This window comes from Melanotaenia boesemani, chromosome 21, assembly GCF_017639745.1.
Source record: "Melanotaenia boesemani isolate fMelBoe1 chromosome 21, fMelBoe1.pri, whole genome shotgun sequence".
In the NCBI taxonomy this organism is placed as follows: domain Eukaryota; kingdom Metazoa; phylum Chordata; class Actinopteri; order Atheriniformes; family Melanotaeniidae; genus Melanotaenia; species Melanotaenia boesemani.
In genome coordinates this window covers 3,534,764-3,555,022 of record NC_055702.1, presented here as the reverse complement: position 1 = coordinate 3,555,022, position 20,259 = coordinate 3,534,764, and the positions used below count along the sequence as shown (strand labels likewise).

Below are 20,259 nucleotides of genomic sequence, written 5' to 3'. Positions count from 1 at the left end.
TTCTCATCTTCCTGAACACTGGTCATTTTGAGCAGTATCTTCCATATTTTTTGGCAGGTGCATTAGGTCTTTATTTTTCTCAGTGCGACCTACAACCATGTTCATTTGCTTCTTTAATCACACGTCTTGCTTTAGCTCTCAGTGTCTTGTATTCAGTGACCTAATTCTGCATTAAATACTTCTGTAATTTCAATCAGCTCCTTAACTAGACATCTGCCAAACTTGCTGATTATTGGGTCACTTCCCATTGTATTATAATCCACTATGATGTCCTATCAACCAACTAATGCAAATCTAACATCCATATAAGATAATATTGTTTGACCTGTCCTAAATCAAACTGATTGTCCATTGTTTAAAACAACCAAGTTGTGTTGGCCTGAATTCCTCATTACTACCATTTCTATCCATGTTGGTCACCCATAGCTCATTATGTACTTTTAAATCTTCTACCCAAATTACTGGGACACTAATTTTAATCCAGAAGTTTTCCTCCAATCTGACAGCTTTTTTTTTACTCTTTTTCTTCCACATATCAGTTATACACTAAATTTCCTCTCCTAGATTTAGTGGCCTCAGATTTTAAAAATAGATTTAAATTAGGAAAATGCTGCAAATTTTGGTATCAGTAAATCCAGGACAAGTATTGCAGTACTGATACTTTTTGCTTCAAATTTCACAAACATTCATTGATTTTGTCTTTAATTTTTGATCATGATTATTATCACAAAAAAAAAAAAAAAAAAAAACAAAGAAAAGACCATCGACATTTTCTTGGCAAAGTCAATGTTATCTTCCTACTTCACCCTTTGAGAAAGTATCCAAAGAGGTTTGTTAGTTCCGAACGCTGCTCGAGTCCTCACTAAGACCAAGGATGTGGATCATATAACTCCAGTCCTCAGATCTTTACAGTGGCTTCATGTTTGTCAAAGAATTGTCTTCAAAACCCTGCTGAATGGTTTACGACCAAAATACATTCAGGATCTTCTAGTTCGTAATAAACCGACCAGATCCCTCTGGTCATCAGGGTCAGGACTAAACGTGGCAGCGTTCAGCTTTTATGCTCCTCACATGTAGAACAAACTCCCAGGTCTGATGACTCAGCAGTTTTACATCAGGGTTCAAACTTTTCTATTTGCTGCCTTTTAGCAAAACAGCTGTTAAATTCCCCACACTGGAACTTTATTTCTTGCATTTTATCTGTTTTATTTTAGCTTTCTTTGTTTTTATTTAATTTCTTTTATAGTTTGTTTTAATGCACTTATTGCTTCCTGCACCCTGCTGTGATGCTTTTAATGTTTTATGTAAAGCACTTTAAATTGTCTTGTATATGAAATGTGATGTACAAAAAAAACTTGCCTTGCCTTACTGTTTTAAATGTAAACATTTTCTCCCTTTCTCCTGATTTCTGAAATGAAAACGGAAGTATTTCCAGTTCTGTGGTTCATTTATTTTTATGATTTTTTTGGGAGTAATTAGAGATCTGACTGAAGTAATAGAGGAGCAGTAATATTGGAAAGTATTTATTTGCTAGAACGCAGATTACTCTAATACTTGAAGTTGAATATATCATTATATACTGTGGATGAGAAATAAAGAAAAACCAAACTAAAACACATTTTCAAAAAATCCTCTTGTGTTCTTTCTTTACTTGATACAGAAAATTTAACCCAGACACTGTTTCTTCTAAAAATATATGTAAGACTGTCTTTAAAACCTTTAAATTCACCTGCAGTTTGATAAAATACAAAATCCCAACTGTATGACGGGACAGTAAAGTGGGAGTAATGGTTGTGTTCTGGTAACAATTCCAGTTTGATTCCTTCGTGCATAAAAAATTGGCCTTAACAACTTAACTACATTTTAATATATTTTAAAGACATTTTTAAGAAAAAGAAACACAAAATCAAAAACTAACATGGTTTATTTATTCAAAGCTTTGATTATACATTGTTAACTTTATTTAAAATTAGTTTCATACATTCAAATAAGCAAAAGTAATCAGTGGTGGGTATAAAACAAAAGCAGCATATTAACCAGCTAGCATCTGCCCATTTCACAATAAGAGCCTTTTCTGCAAAAGTGGTTCCATTTCTGTTTCATAGAAATTTAACAGCTTACACTCTTTTCCTGTCCAGAGCAAAGAAAAGCTGACATCAGAGACCGAGTTACAGAGATCAAACTAGCTAAAATGTAGTGACCACGTTAATAAAACATAAAAATCCTGACAATGTTGTATCTAATCTACGTAATATAAGAGAACAAAACAAGAAGCCTTGACATGAATTTATACATTCCAATAATCATTAAATCAGTTAATGTCATTATATAGTAAATGAAGCTCATTTGTTTTTATCACCAGACATGAGATTTTTTGTCCTCCTGGAAAACATGCTAGTTTCAGCTAATTTAGCATTTCCAACATCTTTGGTCTTTTGTCTTTAACATAACATTTTGAGCCTCTATTCACAATTTATACCATCTGTTCCAGCAATTTTAAAACACTGGTTATTTTATCACCATGACTGAGTTAAAAGAACTTGATGCTGGACAGTGTGGTTTATTTCAACCACAATCATAATTACAGGCTTAGTCCCTGAGAGTTGCTGGTAGTTTCTAGGCCATTTCTGAATACATGGAGGGAATACAGGTGGTGTGGAAGGGTGTAACTGGCTTGTTTTAGCAGACATAACTAATGGAAAAAAAAAAACTTTTAAACACAATTCTCTATCAAGATAAAAATCCCAAAATGCGTTACAATAAAACATAAAATCACACAGGAAACATAAAAGAAAATTTAACTAAGCAAAAGCAAGTTTAAAAATATGCGTTTTTAGCAGCTTTTTAAAAGAGATCACTGAGTCCCCAGATGTCAGGCTGAGAGGAAGGGAGTTCCAGAGCTTGATCATTTAGAGCTCTAAGTTAAAACCAGTATTTTAAAATGCACTCTGTAACGAACAGGGAGCCAGTGCAGCTGGATTAGCATAGGGGTGACACAATACTGAATAGTGTTTGTCATTAGCTTTGCAGCAGTGTTCTGGACAACCTGCAGACTTTCTGTGGACTTTTTACTTAAAGATGTGAATATAGTTAAATAGTCAAGACGTGAAGAAATGAAGGCATGAACGATCATCTCCATCTCAGATCGTGACACAAGTGCACTCAGTTCGGCAATATTTTTTAAATGATAAAAACAAGAACGAACCACCAATTTAATATGAGATCTGGATCTTAAAAACACCCTGAAGTTTAAAAGTAATATAAAGCTGAATATTATCAGCATAAAAATTATAAGACATGTCTTTAAAAGAGCCTAAAATATGCTGCAGAGGGAGCAGATACAGTATGAACAACGAAGGCCTCAGAACAAACCCCTGTGGAACACCGTAGGCAAGTGATGAAGAAGAGGACTTAAATTTGGCACCAGCCACAGAAAATGATCCTCCAAACAGATATAAGGAAAACCATTTCAAAGCAGTTCCTGATACCCCAACCCAGTGTTTTAGTCTGTTAAGCATGACATGATGATCGGAACAATGGCCTACATCACTCTGCATCAAGATGTCGTTGGAGACTCTGAGAAGGGCAGAGTAGGGTGAGCCCTGTGAAAACCAGACTGAAGACCATTTCGTTAGCATAAAAAATCATTTGGCTTTAGCTCTTCCCCACAGAAACAAAAGTTGAACCCCCGATAATAAAACCTCACATACTCAAACATTAAAGTGTTTTAGAAACATATAAAAAGGAAGCAAAAAAAACTATGAAAAAACATCCCTTTAACCCCCCTAAAGAAACCCTGAGACACTGCCGTTTCTACTTCTTGTGGACCTTCTGATAGTGTCTCTTCAGAGTTCCTTGTCGTGAAAATCTTGCTTCACAAAGATCACAGTTAAACGGTTTCTCTCCTGAGTGGATGGACATGTGTGCTTTAAGATGCCCGCTTCGTATAAATCGTCTTCCACAATCATCACAAGAAAACATCCTCTTCCTCTTTACTTCTGGGATTTTCTGATCTCTTGAGTGATGCTTTATGTGTCTCTGAAGATGAGAATTTCTGTAAAATGTTTTATCACACTTTTCACAGGCAAATGGTTTCTCTCCGGTGTGGAGCTTCATGTGTCTCCCGAGACTTCCTGGGCGAGAAAATTTTGCGCCGCAATCACTGCAGACAAATGGTTTAACTCCTGAGTGGCTTATCATGTGTGCCTGGAGATCACCTTTAAGTCTAAATCTTCGCTTACAGCTGCTGCAAGCAAAGGGTTTTTCTCCTGAGTGAATCTTCATGTGTGCATTCAAACATGCCTTCTGGCTAAAGCTTTTACTGCAAACATCACACTGAAAAGGTTTTGCCCCCAAGTGAATATTCATGTGAGTCTTTAGAGTAACCTTGGTACTAAATGTTTTCCCACATTCCTCACAAGCAAAAGGTCTCTTTCCAGTGTGCACTCTCATATGTATCTCAAGATACTGACATGTAAATTCTTTACCACATTCGACACAACGTGCTAGATTCTTCTCAGAGTGAATGCGCATGTGAACACTTAGAGAAGCCTTTTGTTTAAATGTTTTCCTGCATACATCACAAGCAAAACGCCTCTCCCTCGTGTGCTTTATCATGTGTCTCTCCAGGTTATACTGAAATAAAAATGTTTTACCACATTCATCACATCGTTTATGTTTCTCTCCTGCTTGGTCTCTCTTAGTCTTTGCTCTGAGATGTTTCTGATCATCCACACAGCTGGAAGACTGTTTTCCTGAATGACATGTCATATGTCTCTGAAGAGACTGCTTGGACGCTAACTGTTTATCACATACAGAGCAGCTGAAGGACTTTTTGGCAGTTTTACCTGGCACTTTACCTTTTACACCAGACCGAGGCGCTCTGGTTTTTCTCACGTGATGGTCAACGTCATCACTTTCAGATTCTAAACCTGACAGATGTTCATCGTTGTCATCAGTCTCAGAGGAATCTGAAGGCAAATCATCAGCATTTGATTCTGAATAATCATTTGCCTCTGGGTTTTCTGCTGGTTCTGGTCCTCCACAATCCTCTTCATCAGGTTCTGCTTTTGTCTGCGTAGTGGAGTTTTTGGTTGGAGGCTCTGTCTCTCTGTCATTGGTTTTGATTTGATGGAGCTGAAGGAACTGAGCTTTCTCTTCATCATCTTCACTCTTTACAGTAACGCTAAATAGAAATTGGTTGGTATCAGTTTTCTCCTTCCCATTAAACTGCTCTTCCTCCTGGCTGATCCAAATTTTCTCCTCTTCCTTCTTTAAATCAAGTTGTGGATCTTTCTGGGCCAGAGTGGAGTCCCGTTCATCAGAAACCTCTTCTTTCATCTCCACGAGCTGCTGGCCATCTGAAAGAAATAAACATATTTCAACTTCAAGTAATATTTCTGTCCCTGATGGGAAACTTTGTTTACAGACAGGTCCTCCAGACATTAAAACATAAAACGTTAAAATCCACTTGCATACAACCACCTTCACCCACTCGGCTTATATTTGTAGAATCTTTGATTCCAACATTTTCAAACCAGTAAAATACAATCTCAAGATTATACTGACATGTAAATTCTTTACCACATTCGACACAACGTGCTAGATTCTTCTCAGAGTGAATGCGCACGTGAACATTTAGAGAAGCCTTTTGTTTAAATGTTTTCCCGCATATATCAAAAGCAAAACGCCTCTCCCTTGTGTGCTTTATCATGTGTCTCTCCAGGTTATACTGAAATAAAAATGTTTTACCACATTCATCACATCGTTTATGTTTCTCTCCTGCTTGGTCTCTCTTAGTCTTTGCTCTGAGATGTTTCTGATCATCCACACAGCTGGAAGACTGTTTTCCTGAATGACATGTCATATGTCTCTGAAGAGACTGCTTGGACGCTAACTGTTTATCACATATAGAGCAGCTGAAGGACTTTTTGGCAGTTTTACCTGGCACTTTACCTTTTACGCCAGACCGAGGCGCTCTGGTTTTTCTCACGTGATGGTCAACGTCATCACTTTCAGATTCTAAACCTGACAGATGTTCATTCCAGTCATCGTCGTCATCAGTCTCAGAGGAATCTGAAGGAAAATCATCAGCATTCGATTCTGAATAATCATTTGCCTCTGGGTTTTCTGCTGGTTCTGGTCCTCCACAATCCTCTTCATCAGGTTCTGCTTTTGTCTGCGTAGTGGAGTTTTTGGTTGGAGGCTCTGTCTCTCTGTCATTGGTTTTGATTTGATGGAGCTGAAGGAACTGAGCTTTCTCTTCATCATCTTCACTCTTTACAGTAACGCTAAATAGAAATTGGTTGGTATCAGTTTTCTCCTTCCCATTAAGCTGCTCTTCCTCCTGGCTGATCCAGATTTTCTCCTCTTCCTTCTTTAAATCAAGTTGTGGATCTTTCTGGGCCAGAGTGGAGTCCCATTCATCAGAAACCTCTTCTTTCATCTCCATGAGCTGCTGGCCATCTGAAAGAAATAAACATATTTCAACTTCATACCAAGATATGTGTACTGTTCCACCTGCTTCATGTCTTTACCATTCATTCTGGTCTGTGATGGAGAGTGAGAAGACTTCCTGAAATTAATAACCATGTCTTCAGTATTTAGGTGCTGGTGGGCTTCATTGCACCATTTAACAAAGTCCTCCACCACTGGCCCACGGTTGTCCTCATCACCATGCAGCAGACACAAACTGACCAATTTTAGGATGTGCCTGTCCTCATGCTGACTCCCACAGTTGCAGGTATACATCCGGGATCACCAGATCCAGTCCTCAAGGACCGGTGTCCTGCAGGTGTTGGATGTTTCCCTACTACTGCAACACCTGATTCAAATAAAATGGATCTCTAACTGCTTGTTGTCAAGTTCTGCAAAAGTCTGTTAATGACCCAATCATTTGAATCAGGAGTGTTGCTGCAGGAACACATCCAATATCTTATGGATTCCAGCTCTCGAGGACTGGAATTGGTGATCCTTGGTAAACATGATGTACAGCAGAGGTGACAGGACACATCCCTGAGGAAAGCCACCATTCTGACATTGTCCCGTTCACTCTCACCCTCTGAGACCTGCCTGTTAAAAAAAGTACTTGGTTGGATGGTACTGAAAGCAGATGAAAAGCCAACTAATAAATGTTTGGCATGTGTCCGGGGGCCCTCAAGATGTCTCATCAGGACTTGAAGTAAACAGATGCAAGCATCTTCCACTCCACACATGAGCAATGTTGCATGCTGGGAGCATCATTCTGTAAGGTAGGCGTCTCAAACTCTGGTCCATGAGCGCCACTGTCTTTTAGGGATGTCACAATTACTTAGTTTGATGATTACTAGTGGTATTAAAAACGCCACAATTATTTAATTATTAAGATCCCCCAATATAGTCACTTTCCCAAAGGATTTTGCCTGAACCATAACAGCAGATCAGAGGAACTTCCACATGGAACAAAAACAAAGTTACACCATGTTGTTGCTTGTGCTGCTTTGTTTTTCTTCAGTGTGAGTTGCAGAGGAGGCGAACCTCAGTGGAAGAGTTATTCCCCCCAATAAATTGTCAAAAGGTGAGGGAGAGTCCTTATGACACATAAAAGCCTCCCACCTCCACCCCCTGTACATACTGGAACTGTTCCATGTTATATTGAGCATTATTGTAGATGTGAACATGGTGAAACAATATAATTACTTTATTGTGGTGGTGTTTGTTTGTTTTTTATTGTAAGTGGTTCTGTGCATGAATGACATCATACCGAACCAGGACTCACGTAGACAACCGTGTTTAAGTATAACTTTAGATAAGGTACGACTGGTTTCTGTTCACATCAGATGGGGAACAGAGACATTAAAGGTGCTGATAAAACCGTAGAGGAGATATTGGGTTAACACTGGGTGATATTTCTGCCAAGATGGAAAGATTTTGTTAGAATTTCATCTAATGAATCTCCTTGTAATCCTATTTTAATGTTTTTTTTTTATTTTTACACCTTGTTTTAATGTTTCTAATGTTTTATGTAAAGCACTGTTAACTTTCTTGTACTTGACATGTGCTATACAAATAAACCTGCCACTCCTTGCCTTGTTTCATATAAAGAACCACACTTTAACATCAGAGTGGCTTAAAATCACATCACATTTCATCATAAGGTATTTACTGGTTCTAAACATTAGATGGCACCATGGTGCAATGGGAAACTTCTGTGTTGCCTTGTTTCATGATTATCATTTGGAAAACCGAGAGTTATATTAATAGAAGCATCCCCCCCCTTTCTTAGGGTAAGGAATGTAGGAGATGTCTGGCAACTGTCAAATGTCAAGGGGAAAAAAGGGAGTGCAGGCTCTAAATGTCAGCAGGAGTTGATTTGTTAGTTGGTTTTGGGGAAGAGAAGGCAATCTGAGCCAAGAATCACAGACCCAATTCCACCATGGTCTGAACTGAGAACTGGTCATTTAAGGCTCCATAGACAGATTTGTGGGTAAAGTGTTTCTGAAAGCCCAGGGCTCTTTGACTTCACTCTTCCAGGGCTAATGTCCTGCAGATTTTAGATACCCTGCTTCAACACACATGACTCAAAATAATTAGTCATTGTACTGACCTTAAATAACTGTTGGATCCATTTTACTTCAATGAAGTGTATTAGACCTGGTAAACATCTAAGATATACAGGACAATAGTCCTGAGGAGTGGAGTTTGAGATCCCTGAAATAATAATAATAATAATAATAATAATAAAAAGACTGGGAAAAGTGGAGCAATGTGGTGGTACATGTGCATCCTTTGGAGCTGTTGGACAGAATAATGGGTCATTAATCATCAAACCAGGTAACAGGGGGCAGAACTCAACCGCAACCGGAGAAGTCGACCATGTACAGCCTCCCACCCCTGGGTCTGCAACAGGTGAAGGTTGACCAGAACAAATTTATTAAAATAAAAGCTGAAAGAATTCATTTTGTGTAAAACATATATTTTGCTGCATTATGTTGCCTGGCAATCAATTTAATTTTAGTAGACTAGATTTATGTAAACTGAGATTGTTGGCCTAACATCTTGTAAAACTGAAGTAGTTTATGTTTAGTTGAATTCAAGTAGGTAACCTAGTATTTCATGTACTGATATTTTTTATCAATGCCTGTAAGTCTTTCTGATTTACTATTTCCTTCAGAATCATTTGATAACACAAACACAAGTGAGTCTTCATCCAGTAAACATGATGATACCACCAGTAACGCTGCTGAGGAGAGAGGAATCCCTGACCAGGAAAAGATGTAGTTAGTTATCGGGGCAAAACCCGATTTAAACAAACTTCCAGACATCTCACAGTCCAAAGCAGAGAGCTGTGTCCAGCCAAGACTACAGACATCACCTGTACACTCCCAGTAGGTACTATATAAAGCAACATTTTATACTTCACTTTTCTTGCAAGGATGACTTTTACATTTATCAAGAATATTCATGTCATTAACAATAAATAGGACAGTCATTCTAATTAAAACTTTCCTGTAAGGATAATTAATTCAGAGGTGCAGCTCTCTTAATATAAACTACTTTTTTGGTAAAAGGTCACCTCATCAGTTCTTTAGATGTCTTGTGTAGATCTATGATCACAGCGTCATTTTCTTGTCATTGTTACTTTATCAAGGTGACATTTACAACTTTGTAGTGATTTTAGTGAATATTACTTGACTATTAATGCATATAAAAAAAGCACAATATTCACACATTGTGGCACCTCTTCATATTCCTTTGCAACCCCTGGGAAAAATTCCTAGAACCGTCACTGCCTGGATGAACTAAGAAAAAAACAGAAAACGCTGATATTCCTGTCGGTTCCACTGAAGACAGAAGCATCTTAAAGTAAAGCGGCTACGCCGAGCTTTCAGCCTAGCACACTGTCCCACCACCAGCATTTCAGAGCAGAGTGTCTCCAGCAGAGCAGCTGGATTCTCCCTTTAAAGACAACAATAAACCAGAAAAAAGTCCAACCTATGTCTCACATTCTTGCTCTTTATCTGATCACTTTTCTTTGTTTTTTGTGCATCTACCATGGGTGAGTTAAAATATTTAACAGTTTTTGGTTCAAATTGTGTTTAATGATATTTTTATTATGTCTGTTTTGATGCACTGTAATGTACAAACAATGTTCTTATATTAAAGACAGATAAAACATTAATAGCTCTGTTTTTGTTAACTGCTGATCAAGCTACAATAATTACATAATGTAGTATTAACCTTAACAGGAAAACTGCATTTTTTTTCTCCTATCTGCAAGACTGCAGAGAGGGGTGCGAGAAGAATACACAAGTACTAGGTGCATCCCCTAAACCAGTAAAGGAGACAACAAGGTGGTTTTTACAGTCTTGTCTCTGAGCTGAGACTGGACAAGGGACGGCATCATCAGTATTTCGGTATGAATGCAGAACAGCTGGATGTCCATGATTGGCCCTGAATTCACCCGACAATCCAGAAACTACAGCGCTGCAATCGAACTGAGGTAAGTTGTAGCATAGATTACAAATAACAGACCACAAATCTATAGAAAATTTTTAATGTATAAAATCTCAGAAAATAATATCGAAAAAAAAAATAAAGAAATATACTTTCAACTTTTTGGAATAGAAAAACTAATAGCAAACTGGAAACCTTAATACAAATACACTGAAACATGAAATAAACCCAGCTTAAGTGGGGGGAGGTAGTGGTGTGTGTGTGTGTGTGTGTGTGTATGTGTGTGTGTTTGGATAGGGGGGGGTAAGGGGAAGGTGGTGTGGGGTGACTGTGTTTCTATGTTTGTTGCTGGGGGACAGTGGTCTGTTGGGAGCGTTTCCTTATGTTGTGAATAGTCCTCAGTATGTTTATTTTTGCTTCCTGTCTACCATCCTCATCAAGTTTGTACAGCATTGGCACGATGCTCAGAGCAAAATGGTAGCACTCGTCAAGGTCTTCATCTGGCATTTGCGGTTTGGGGACTGGCTCCTCCAGAAGTGACATCAGCCGTCCTGCAATGTCCGGGTTCGCACTTTGGCTCCGCGCGGTCTCCTGTTTGACTCGTGATGTACCTCTTGATGTTTGTGGACGGTGTCTGGGGCTGCGGGACCTAGACGGCCTCTCCGTCCTGCCAGACGTTGTGGGTGCAGACACTGAGGGGGTAGGGGATGGTAGTGGCTGTACAGGTTGTATAACTGGTGTGCTGGGCCGCTCGTCAGATTCAGAACCAGACATGGACTGTGGCGTTCCAGGATCTGACCTGTCCCCTGTGTTTGCTGGTGCAAGGCTTGGGTTGCTTCTGGAAATATATATTAGGAAAAAGAAGAAGAAAAAAAATAAAAAACAGTAAATACCACAAGGACAAAAAGATAAATTAGTTTCAGATTATTAATGGAAAAAAAAAATAATTTTTTTATTTTAAATCTTTATCATTTTTAATTTGCTCACCAACATTGCAGTTAATGATAAATTTATTTAGTTTATTAATTACATTCAATTATTTAATTCAGTTTAATGTTGTAGTCAAGTATAGTGTTATCACATTGTTATAGACTAATATTTTCATTAATATTACACATTTGAGGAATTTTTACACTAACCTTCTTGGCTGGAGGAAGGGCACAACAAAATCCATTAATGCTGCATATTTATATTCCCTTTGGATTCCTCCACCAGCCAACCCACTGGGGTGTTGTGCCCTCTTTCTATGTTTGACGAATGCATCTCTGAATGCCTTCCATTTGGTCTTGCAAACTTCAACTGAAATAAAGTACAGACACAGATTAATGAGTTAATTTCACACTTACACTACCGTTCAAAAGTTTGGGGTCACTTCCCTATTGAATCCCATGGCAAAGTGACCCCAAACTTTTGAACTATAGTGTAATTCAAACTAATCAATCTTTCTTTATTTTAATGACAGGTATTTGGCTTCAGGGTTCTAGGTCAGCCAACCTTTCAGACATCGCATCAGTCGAACCACAGTGATGAACTCTGTCGGTATGATGTGTGTGACCATAGAAAAATGCATGATGGTTTCTGTCCAGAAAACAAGGTGGTACAAAGGTTTCTGGGTTAAGTGGAGCTTCCAAACTGTCCGGAGCATTAGATGAGACGCATGTCGTCATTTACGCACCACTGCTGTCTGGAAGACTTTTCTATTGAGCTTGTAGTACTCAATGCATCCGAAAACATGGGCGGAAACAGGGCATCGAGAGACCTGCAGTGTGAAGGAGATGTTCTCCACATTTTCAACTCTCCTGCAGGCAGTGTATTCATAGCAAGACAGGATGGTGTCACATGACTGATACCAGCGGACTCCGGGAAGTTTAACATAAATAGGTCTCATTTCTTTTAACTTTTGTTAAAGTAGATTTTGTTTTATTTATTTGCATGTCTTAATTATGCATTATCTCTTTTTAAAATAAAACAATAAAGTATGAGGTCTTTGTCGTTTGTCTTCTGTGAAATATTTATAGAAATATATTATGTCTGGGAAGGGAGTCCTGTTACCCCATTTTTCAAAGTGTGGTTGTAAACTATGAAATTGTTCATATGCACTTCAGACATTTAAAAAGCTCTAGAGTGGGGTTCCTAAAAGTGTGACCCTCAGTATACTTGAATTTATTATTGATTTACTATAACACTTACTGTTGTAAATGACTTTAACACCATAGCTATATTTAATGTTATTCCTTTAAAAAAAGGAATTAATGTTATATTTGCTTTAAAAATATCATTTAGGCTACATCAAAGGGTTAAAATTTATAACAAGATTGTATAAATTAATGGAAAAGAATAAAAAAAATACATTATTGTTTATGTATGTCATAGAACATAAACTGTACAACAGCATGTTACTTTAAAAAAAATAACTGAAAAAGTCACTTTGGGTATTAATTACTCGAAGTACTGGGGAAAAAAACATGCAACATTCATTCAGACAGGAAAATAGTCTGTTTAATGTGTTATACTCACCTTCAACTCCAATTTTTTCTGCTATTTCAGCCCATGCTTTGTCTTTTCTGGCATTGTCTTTATAAAAGGGATGTCTAGTGTCATATAAAACGGTGTGACTTTCCACCTCCAAGATAAACATCTCGTTGTCCATGGTGTGAAGTATCAGGTGAGGCCGTCTCTCACCTGATGGCTTGGTGCCCGTGCCGCCGGTTGTGACTTAATGCTGGTAGTTCAGAGTAAAATGCGATCCAAAGTCTGCACAGTGTTTTATTTTGAAAATTGGCCGGATCTACTTTCCTTTTCATCAATTAATTTCCTGCCTGAACGATCCGCTCTACTCCAAATTGACGAGGTTTTCAAGCGGCAAGCGGCAAAAATAGATCAGTTGCATATTTTGGGGGAAGCAGAGTTACGACACTTCTAGGACAGTACCCCTCGGTTCCACCAAAGGCAGAAGCGTCGCGAAAGCGAAACGGAGTGGCTATGCTGAGCCTTCCGCCTGGGAGCCTGTCCCACCACCAGCGTTTCAGAGCAGAGCGTCTCTGCCGCGGATGGATTCTCCAATTCACTCGATCACGCGAGAATTGCAACATCGCGCGATAGTTGGTGCACTAGGTAATGCATTTAAAGAGAATAAACCAGCAAAGGTTATTTGGACGGTCCGACAGGTGTCTCACATGGTTTATAGTCACGTCTTCATAATAGGGATGTGTGATGTCATTTAAAACGGTGTGACTTTCCAAAATAGATACTCCTTTTGCATACTTTCATGAAATAAAAGAGAAGGTTGAGTTAAGCAAAGAAAGAAGATCCAACAGGAGCAGAACATCACTGCTCTGCAAAGCAATGACGCCAAAAAGGGTGCCAACAACCTGAAGCTTGCACACAATTATACTGAAGGCCCTTCACTTTTATTTCACTATTGTATGATATGTAAAAAGAATGGATAATTTATCCAGTTACAATATTTTAGTTTTGATTATTCTTTGTTTACATTTCAAAATAAAAATTGTATTTAAATCAGGCCTTTTTCAAATTTTATTCTCAATTGTTCTTTAAAAAAGTAATTCTTTTACTGAACAAATACAAAGACATTTAATAACCTACAGTTTAATAATTACATTGCACAGGATGGCTGTGCAAAGTAAATATACTGTATACAGTACAAAAAGAATGGGGCATATATATACAGTACCAGTCATATGTTTGGACGTTCAGAGACAGAGTTTAGAGTAACTTGGCCTTAATCTGTTCTAGCCAGCACAGTTAAAACACTTTTGTAATCTCGATTTAAGGTTGTTTTTGTTCATTTCAGACTATGGATTCCTGGATTAAGCTAAATAAACCTGTTATATTAATAACCCAGAATAGGATAAAAAAGATCATGTGAGTCTGAAAATGAAACAGCAGCAGAGGTTGGGAAAAAAAAAGTTAAATGGAAATGAATGAAAAGATGCTATTAAAACGAGTTGTGCCAAACTAATTATTCTAAAATCACAAAAATGCAAGTGTAAAAAAAGCAGTTGGAAATTTGATTTCAACACAAATGAAAATGTAACCACAACTTCAAGTTAGTCGCTAATATCTCTCCCACATTTCTCAGTATTTATACTCCCACGAACTCCATTAAATTACAAGGGCCTTTAGACTTTTTGAAAGGACCCAAAACTGGTATTAAAAAGATAAACGGCAGAAATAAGAAGAGAGCAGTTTAATACTGGTGGGGAACCACCATGACAAAACAAAACTGAACCAGTAACCTCCTGATGGTTTACCTGATGTTACCCATTTACACAGAGCAGATAAAGAAATATAAAAAAAATACTTTTTATTAAATAATCCTGTGTGTTTATTTTTAAACATTATTTAAAAAGAATTTAGGTCATCATGAGTCCAAATAGTGGATTTCTCCCATGTGCAGCAGTCTTGTGGCAGGCCTTTGTGGTCCATACTGGTCTTCATCTAAATAAACTAGACAGTCCAGCACCCTTTGAAGGATTAATTTAAAAATAAACTCAGTCTCAAATTAGCTCTAATCATACTGGTTAAGTTTGTCTAGACTAAACTAAAACATGTAGTTATTTAAGACAAGACTCTGCAAGTGAGCCATTCATTGAGTCTGGGACTAACTTTAACCCCAGTCGCTTAGAGTAATACAGTATAAAACCTGTTTGGAACAATCTGTCCATCAGTCAGAGCTGAAATAATCAATCAGTGCAGCTCTCACATCAGCTCCCTCTTGCTGATGTTCCTGCAAAACATGAACAGGTGGCTGCTCCTTCTCCACCAGTGGGGGGTCTTCCATATACTCATCTCCATATTCTTCACAAATGTTGTGCAACACACAACAAGCCAGAGCCATCTTCTTGGTAAGTTCCAGCTGACAGTCGTTCCGCTTGGAGAGACACCTCCATCTCCCTTTCAGTCTCCTAAACGTGGTCTCCACCATTGCCCAGGCCCTGTTCAGTCTGGTATTGTAGCTCTGTTGCTCCTGGGTCATTTGGTCTGCATCAGTGAAAGGCTTCATCAGCCAGGGTTGCAGCGGGTACGCTGGGTCTCCAATTATGTAGTGTCCTATTTGTCGTCCAGCAACATTAATGTTATGTTTGCTGAAAAACTGTCCATCCTTCACAGTTTCCATGAAGAAATGCGACTGTCTCAGCACACCTGCATCATCTACACTGCCTGGATGGCCTACCGACACATCCCAGAACCGACCTTTTCCATCAACAATACCCTGTAGTATTATAGAGTGCCATCCATTTCTGTTATAGAAGTCACGTGGGAACTCCTCAGGTGCCAAAATAGGAATATGGTTGCTGTCTATCACTCCCACGCACTGAGGTACCCTCCAACTGTTGTCAAAAACAGTAGCCATCTCTATCAACTTTGTAGCATCAGGGGTCTCGATGTGTTCAGGAAGCAGCACGTTGATAACTGCATGGCAGAACTCCTGCACACAATTACAAGCAGTTGAAACCCCAACGCCAAAAAGGCGACTCAGACTCTGGTAATCGTTGTTGGTGGCCAGTCTCCACAAGGCGATGGCAATCCTTTTATGCACAGGTATAGATAAACGGAAGTTTGTCATCTTCCTCTCCAGGACGGGGCTTAGACGGTGACAGATGTAAGTGAAGGACTCCCACGACACCCGAAAGTTCCTTATGAAAGCGTCATTGTTAAAGTCAGGAACAACATCGTCCCACCATTGCTGCGTACGGGGATATGCCCACACCCTCCGCTTTAACATGGCTTTTATGATTGCCTGTAAAGTAAAAGATCCATTAAATTTATGTTTTCTTACCACGTGTTATACTGGCAGTACATCATGTACACGTTTACTTTTTAAAAGCTACTTCTACTTACCATTCGTCTTTTACGTCGTCGTCTTCTTATCAGCAGCAGCTGGTGCATGATGGATTGTTGCATAACGACATACATCTGAATTAACAGGACGAATGTTCGCAGATAATCAACCCAATTCAGCGTTTCGTTTCCGAAATCATTCCCACTGTGTGAAGTACTCCCACTTTGGTTCTGGTTGGACTGCGAACGCGGGCCAGTTTGCAAGAAAGCACCAAGGTTCAGAGACTCTATAACGGAGCTGAAGTCGGAGCCAGAAGCAGAACCATGTCCGTCTGAAAGCTTTAAAGACTCACGGTTAAATGTTTTTTCTCTTGAGTGAACTGCCATGTGCTGCTTCAGAGCTGCCTCCAGGTCAAATGTTTCGTTGTGAACTCTCATGTGTGACTTTAGATTATTCTGACATGCAAACGTTTTCCCACATTCATCACAGCGTACAAGTTTCTTTCCTTTATGCACTTTGTCCTTTTTCCTCACTCTCAAATGTTTTGGTTCCTCCAAACAGCTGGAAGCCCTTTTTCCCAAATGAGACATCATGTGTCTCTGAAGAGACTTCTTGGCCCCAAACTGATTATCACACACAAAGCAGCTGATGTCAAGTGACTTTTTAGCAGTTTTACCCTTTACACCTGACCGAGGCTCGCTCATCTTCCTTACACCATGGTCACCGGCTACGCTTTCAGATCCTGAATCTGTCAAATGTTCATCTCTACCAACACCATGACAAAAGACGGAAGCCATTTCATAAGTACCTGATTCTGAATAACCATTTGGAGCTGGGTTTCCTACTTGTTCTGGTCCTCCACAGTCCCCTCCAGGTTCGGTTTTATTCCGTATGGCCGAGTTTGTGCTTGGAGGCTCTGTTTCGCTGTTGTCCTCAGTTTTGATTTGTTGAAGCTGTGATGGCTGAGGTTCCTCTTCATCATCTTCAGTCTTTACAGCAGCACTAAAAAACAACCCGCTGGTATCACTTTTATTCTGCCCATCAAACATCTCTTCCTCCTGACTGATCCAGTCTTTCTCCTCATCCTCCTTTATGTTGAGGAGCTCTGGGTCTTTCTGGTCCAGGTTGGAATCACATTCATCAAGAATCTCTTCTTTTATCACCATGGGCTGCTGGCCATCTGAATGAAGAAAAAAAGCAATAAGAGTTGATATTTACCTTAAACTGTGACTTTTGTAAATCACACAAATGTTTCTGGTATCATAACTTAATAGGGAACACATAAACACACGACCGCATGCTGGGACAGACTACTTTAATATTTAGTGTATAGCATTAGTGTTTGTTAAAAAAAATCTAAAACCACAATTCCTGTGCTTTAGCAAGATTATAACAAGGGATTGATTTCTTATGGTTCTGGAGAAAAAGTACAGCCTCGCAGCCAAGAATCAAAGACACCCACGTGTTTCACAGCAGTTGTTGATCCTTAGGTGATAGGATTGTTTTCTGAGCTGAGACCTGGTCGTAAATGGCAAACAGAAAGATTTGTGGTAGAGTGTTTCTCTGGGTCAGATCTCCTTTACTCCAACCAATGATTTACTGGCAGCCATGTATTTTTTTCTTTAGGTCAAGCTAATCCTTGAGTCATCTGTTTGATTTCTGACTGTGAAGTTTGTTGATTGATAAAATCCCAAAACATGGCTTGGTCTGCTGGGCCTATTTGTTTCAATCATTGCACTACAATATACAGAAGTACACTGAACAGCTGAAATAGAGGGAAAAGTTCAAAGATGTGTTTAATGGAAAACAGAAAGCTGTACTCTGCTGTAGAAAATATATTGTGTCTGCATGCAGCCTTCAAAATAAAAAAAAAAGTTGCTTCATTGGCAATAACTGCATCCATTTTTGACTGGTGTGTACCGATGACTTTGCCCATTCTGCTGATGTACTCATGGAGAAAAAAATCTGAAACTCTTTTAAAGGTTTATTTACGTTTACAACTGAATCAGGGTACAGGCTTAATTTACTATCCAAGGAGGGTAGGAACGCCCCCTCCAACCCTACCCATCAGACTTTATAGCATTATAATCCCCTAGAGCAGGAAAAAAATAGAATTCCACATCCTGAGTTATAAATTACGTGGTGCCTCATGCTCTAGACAGCTGTATCCAATCCTCCCATTCCCTCACATTTCCAGCTGCGAGTGCATCTCCAGCAAATTCCCTTACTGATTATGAAGAATAAGTGTGAACAGCAGCAACCAAATTTTCTGTCTTTCCCTCTGAAAATCTGCAGTGCTTATACATGAATACAGCTTTAGAGACGCTACTGTAAAGATTTAAAGAAAAGCATGCTTCAGTTAGGAGAAGCCTGCAAGAGGTTGCTAACTATGCAAGACCATCCCCCCTCTACCAATCCAAACAAGACCTGAATGCATTTTACTGCAGGTTTGAGAGAACAAAGTCACACCCTTCACCTACACCACTCCAACAGCAATGACTCTTTTTTTTTAACGTATAACATGTATTCTGACTCCTTTTGCAAATATGAACTATATCTTCGACTATAAAAAGAAAATTAAACTCAGATTGAAATCTAATAAACCTTGATTAGCAATATTAACACCCACTGTCTTTTACTCTGCAGGGGATTACTGCTCATGAGCTTCTGAAGTGCATCCTCATTCTCACATTCCTCCAGACAACTGTAGGAATGCGAGTGGAGGCAGTACATCAGAATAAAAAGTGTAGCCCAGTAAAATTGAAGTTGATGTTTAGTCGTTTCTTTTGCACTGTAATTCAGTTGCACTCTGTAATGTACTCTCTGTCTTTCTTTGCAAAATCAATACTTTGCATAGAATTAAAGGAGTTCAAAACAAATAGACAGCGTGTCCATAATATACGGCATTTCACTTTATTTGAAAAAGTTTAAGTAAATCACTAATTCTGAACCTATATATGAAGACATAAGGGCTGGATCAAGACTTTTGCACAGTAGTGTATATTGCAAGTCACTTTAAAATATCTTGTTAAGATCTATAAATAAAAAATTTAAAAGGAAGAAAAACCTGCCCAAAAGCTGACTACAAGCCTGTTGGCTGCTAACATTGTTTTGGCAGAAACATTTACGTGGCGTCGTGAAGTTTTCTGTCCCTCCCGAGCTGGGAAATCAAAGATCACTGCGTTTATAACAGCAATAACAAAAATCTTACCTTCTTCCTCCATTTTTATATCGTCCACAGAACAATACTGGTTTTGAAAGACGCAGCTTTCCATCTTAATCCGCGTTTTCACAAACTAGCAACTACAACAGATCCTGTTTACGCCACCGTGGTCCAGATGCGCTTCAAAGGTAAGCAAAGCAGGCTGCTGCCGCTTCTTCCGCTCAACGTTTTCTTCTTCTTTGGTGGCGGTTGCCCATCCAACTGAAAGACACTGTACCGCCACCTATTGAATTGGAGTTCATGAAAAAAACAGTGATTCTCTCAATGTAAAGCAACTATGTCAATTTTTGTTCATGTCCACATAGGCTTTGTTTTTAACATGCATGAATTGAATTGGACTTAAATTTCTTAAGTATGTAAAGTACATTGTATTGCCTTTGGCATGAAAAGGGCTTTATAAATAAAGTTTGATTTGATTTGATTTGATTTGATTTGATTTGATTTGATTTGATTTGATAGGGCACAATTCAGTCTCAAGTGGACCGGTCTAGTAAGACAACAGCATGTAAATAAAATCTGTAACAAACAAAAAAAATTGGCCTAACCCCCTCCCTTGTTTTTGTGCAAGGAAGAACATTATGAAAATGTTTACATTTAATGGACTGTCTTTTTAGAAAACATTATGAACACCCTAAAATTTCTACATACACAGTATGTGCAATTTCAACAATATCTTGCCTAGGTTTATAATTTACACGTGCATTGCAACTTATAAATACCAATGGATCTACAAAACCACAAAACATTTAATCACATGTACCTGAAACTGAAAAGTATTGTATTTCTCATCATGACT

At 38.7% G+C, this 20,259-nt stretch overlaps 2 protein-coding genes across 3 annotated transcripts; both read right to left on the bottom strand.

Annotated features, from left to right (window-relative positions):
• Positions 1-3,813: 3,813 nt before the first annotated feature.
• On the bottom strand, positions 3,814-19,609 carry LOC121632935 (cilia- and flagella-associated protein 251-like). The gene is made up of 5 exons (XM_041974755.1): positions 19,452-19,609; positions 17,049-17,420; positions 5,944-6,465; positions 4,848-5,360; positions 3,814-3,905 (listed from the first exon to the last, which is right to left on the bottom strand). The coding sequence occupies exons 1-5, from the start codon at positions 19,513-19,515 to the stop codon at positions 3,814-3,816; spliced, it is 1,563 nt and encodes a 520-aa protein (XP_041830689.1). The 5' UTR covers positions 19,516-19,609.
• LOC121632963 (transcription factor Adf-1-like) lies at positions 10,102-13,737 on the bottom strand. 2 transcript variants are annotated; one of them, XM_041974809.1, is made up of 3 exons: positions 12,952-13,737; positions 11,574-11,733; positions 10,102-11,272 (listed from the first exon to the last, which is right to left on the bottom strand). In XM_041974809.1, the coding sequence occupies exons 1-3, from the start codon at positions 13,082-13,084 to the stop codon at positions 10,771-10,773; spliced, it is 795 nt and encodes a 264-aa protein (XP_041830743.1). In that variant the 5' UTR covers positions 13,085-13,737; the 3' UTR covers positions 10,102-10,770. The 2 variants fall into 2 exon arrangements, with proteins under 2 accessions (XP_041830743.1, XP_041830742.1); XM_041974808.1 differs by lacking the exon at positions 12,952-13,737 and adding an exon at positions 11,929-12,572.
• Positions 19,610-20,259: the final 650 nt, after the last annotated feature.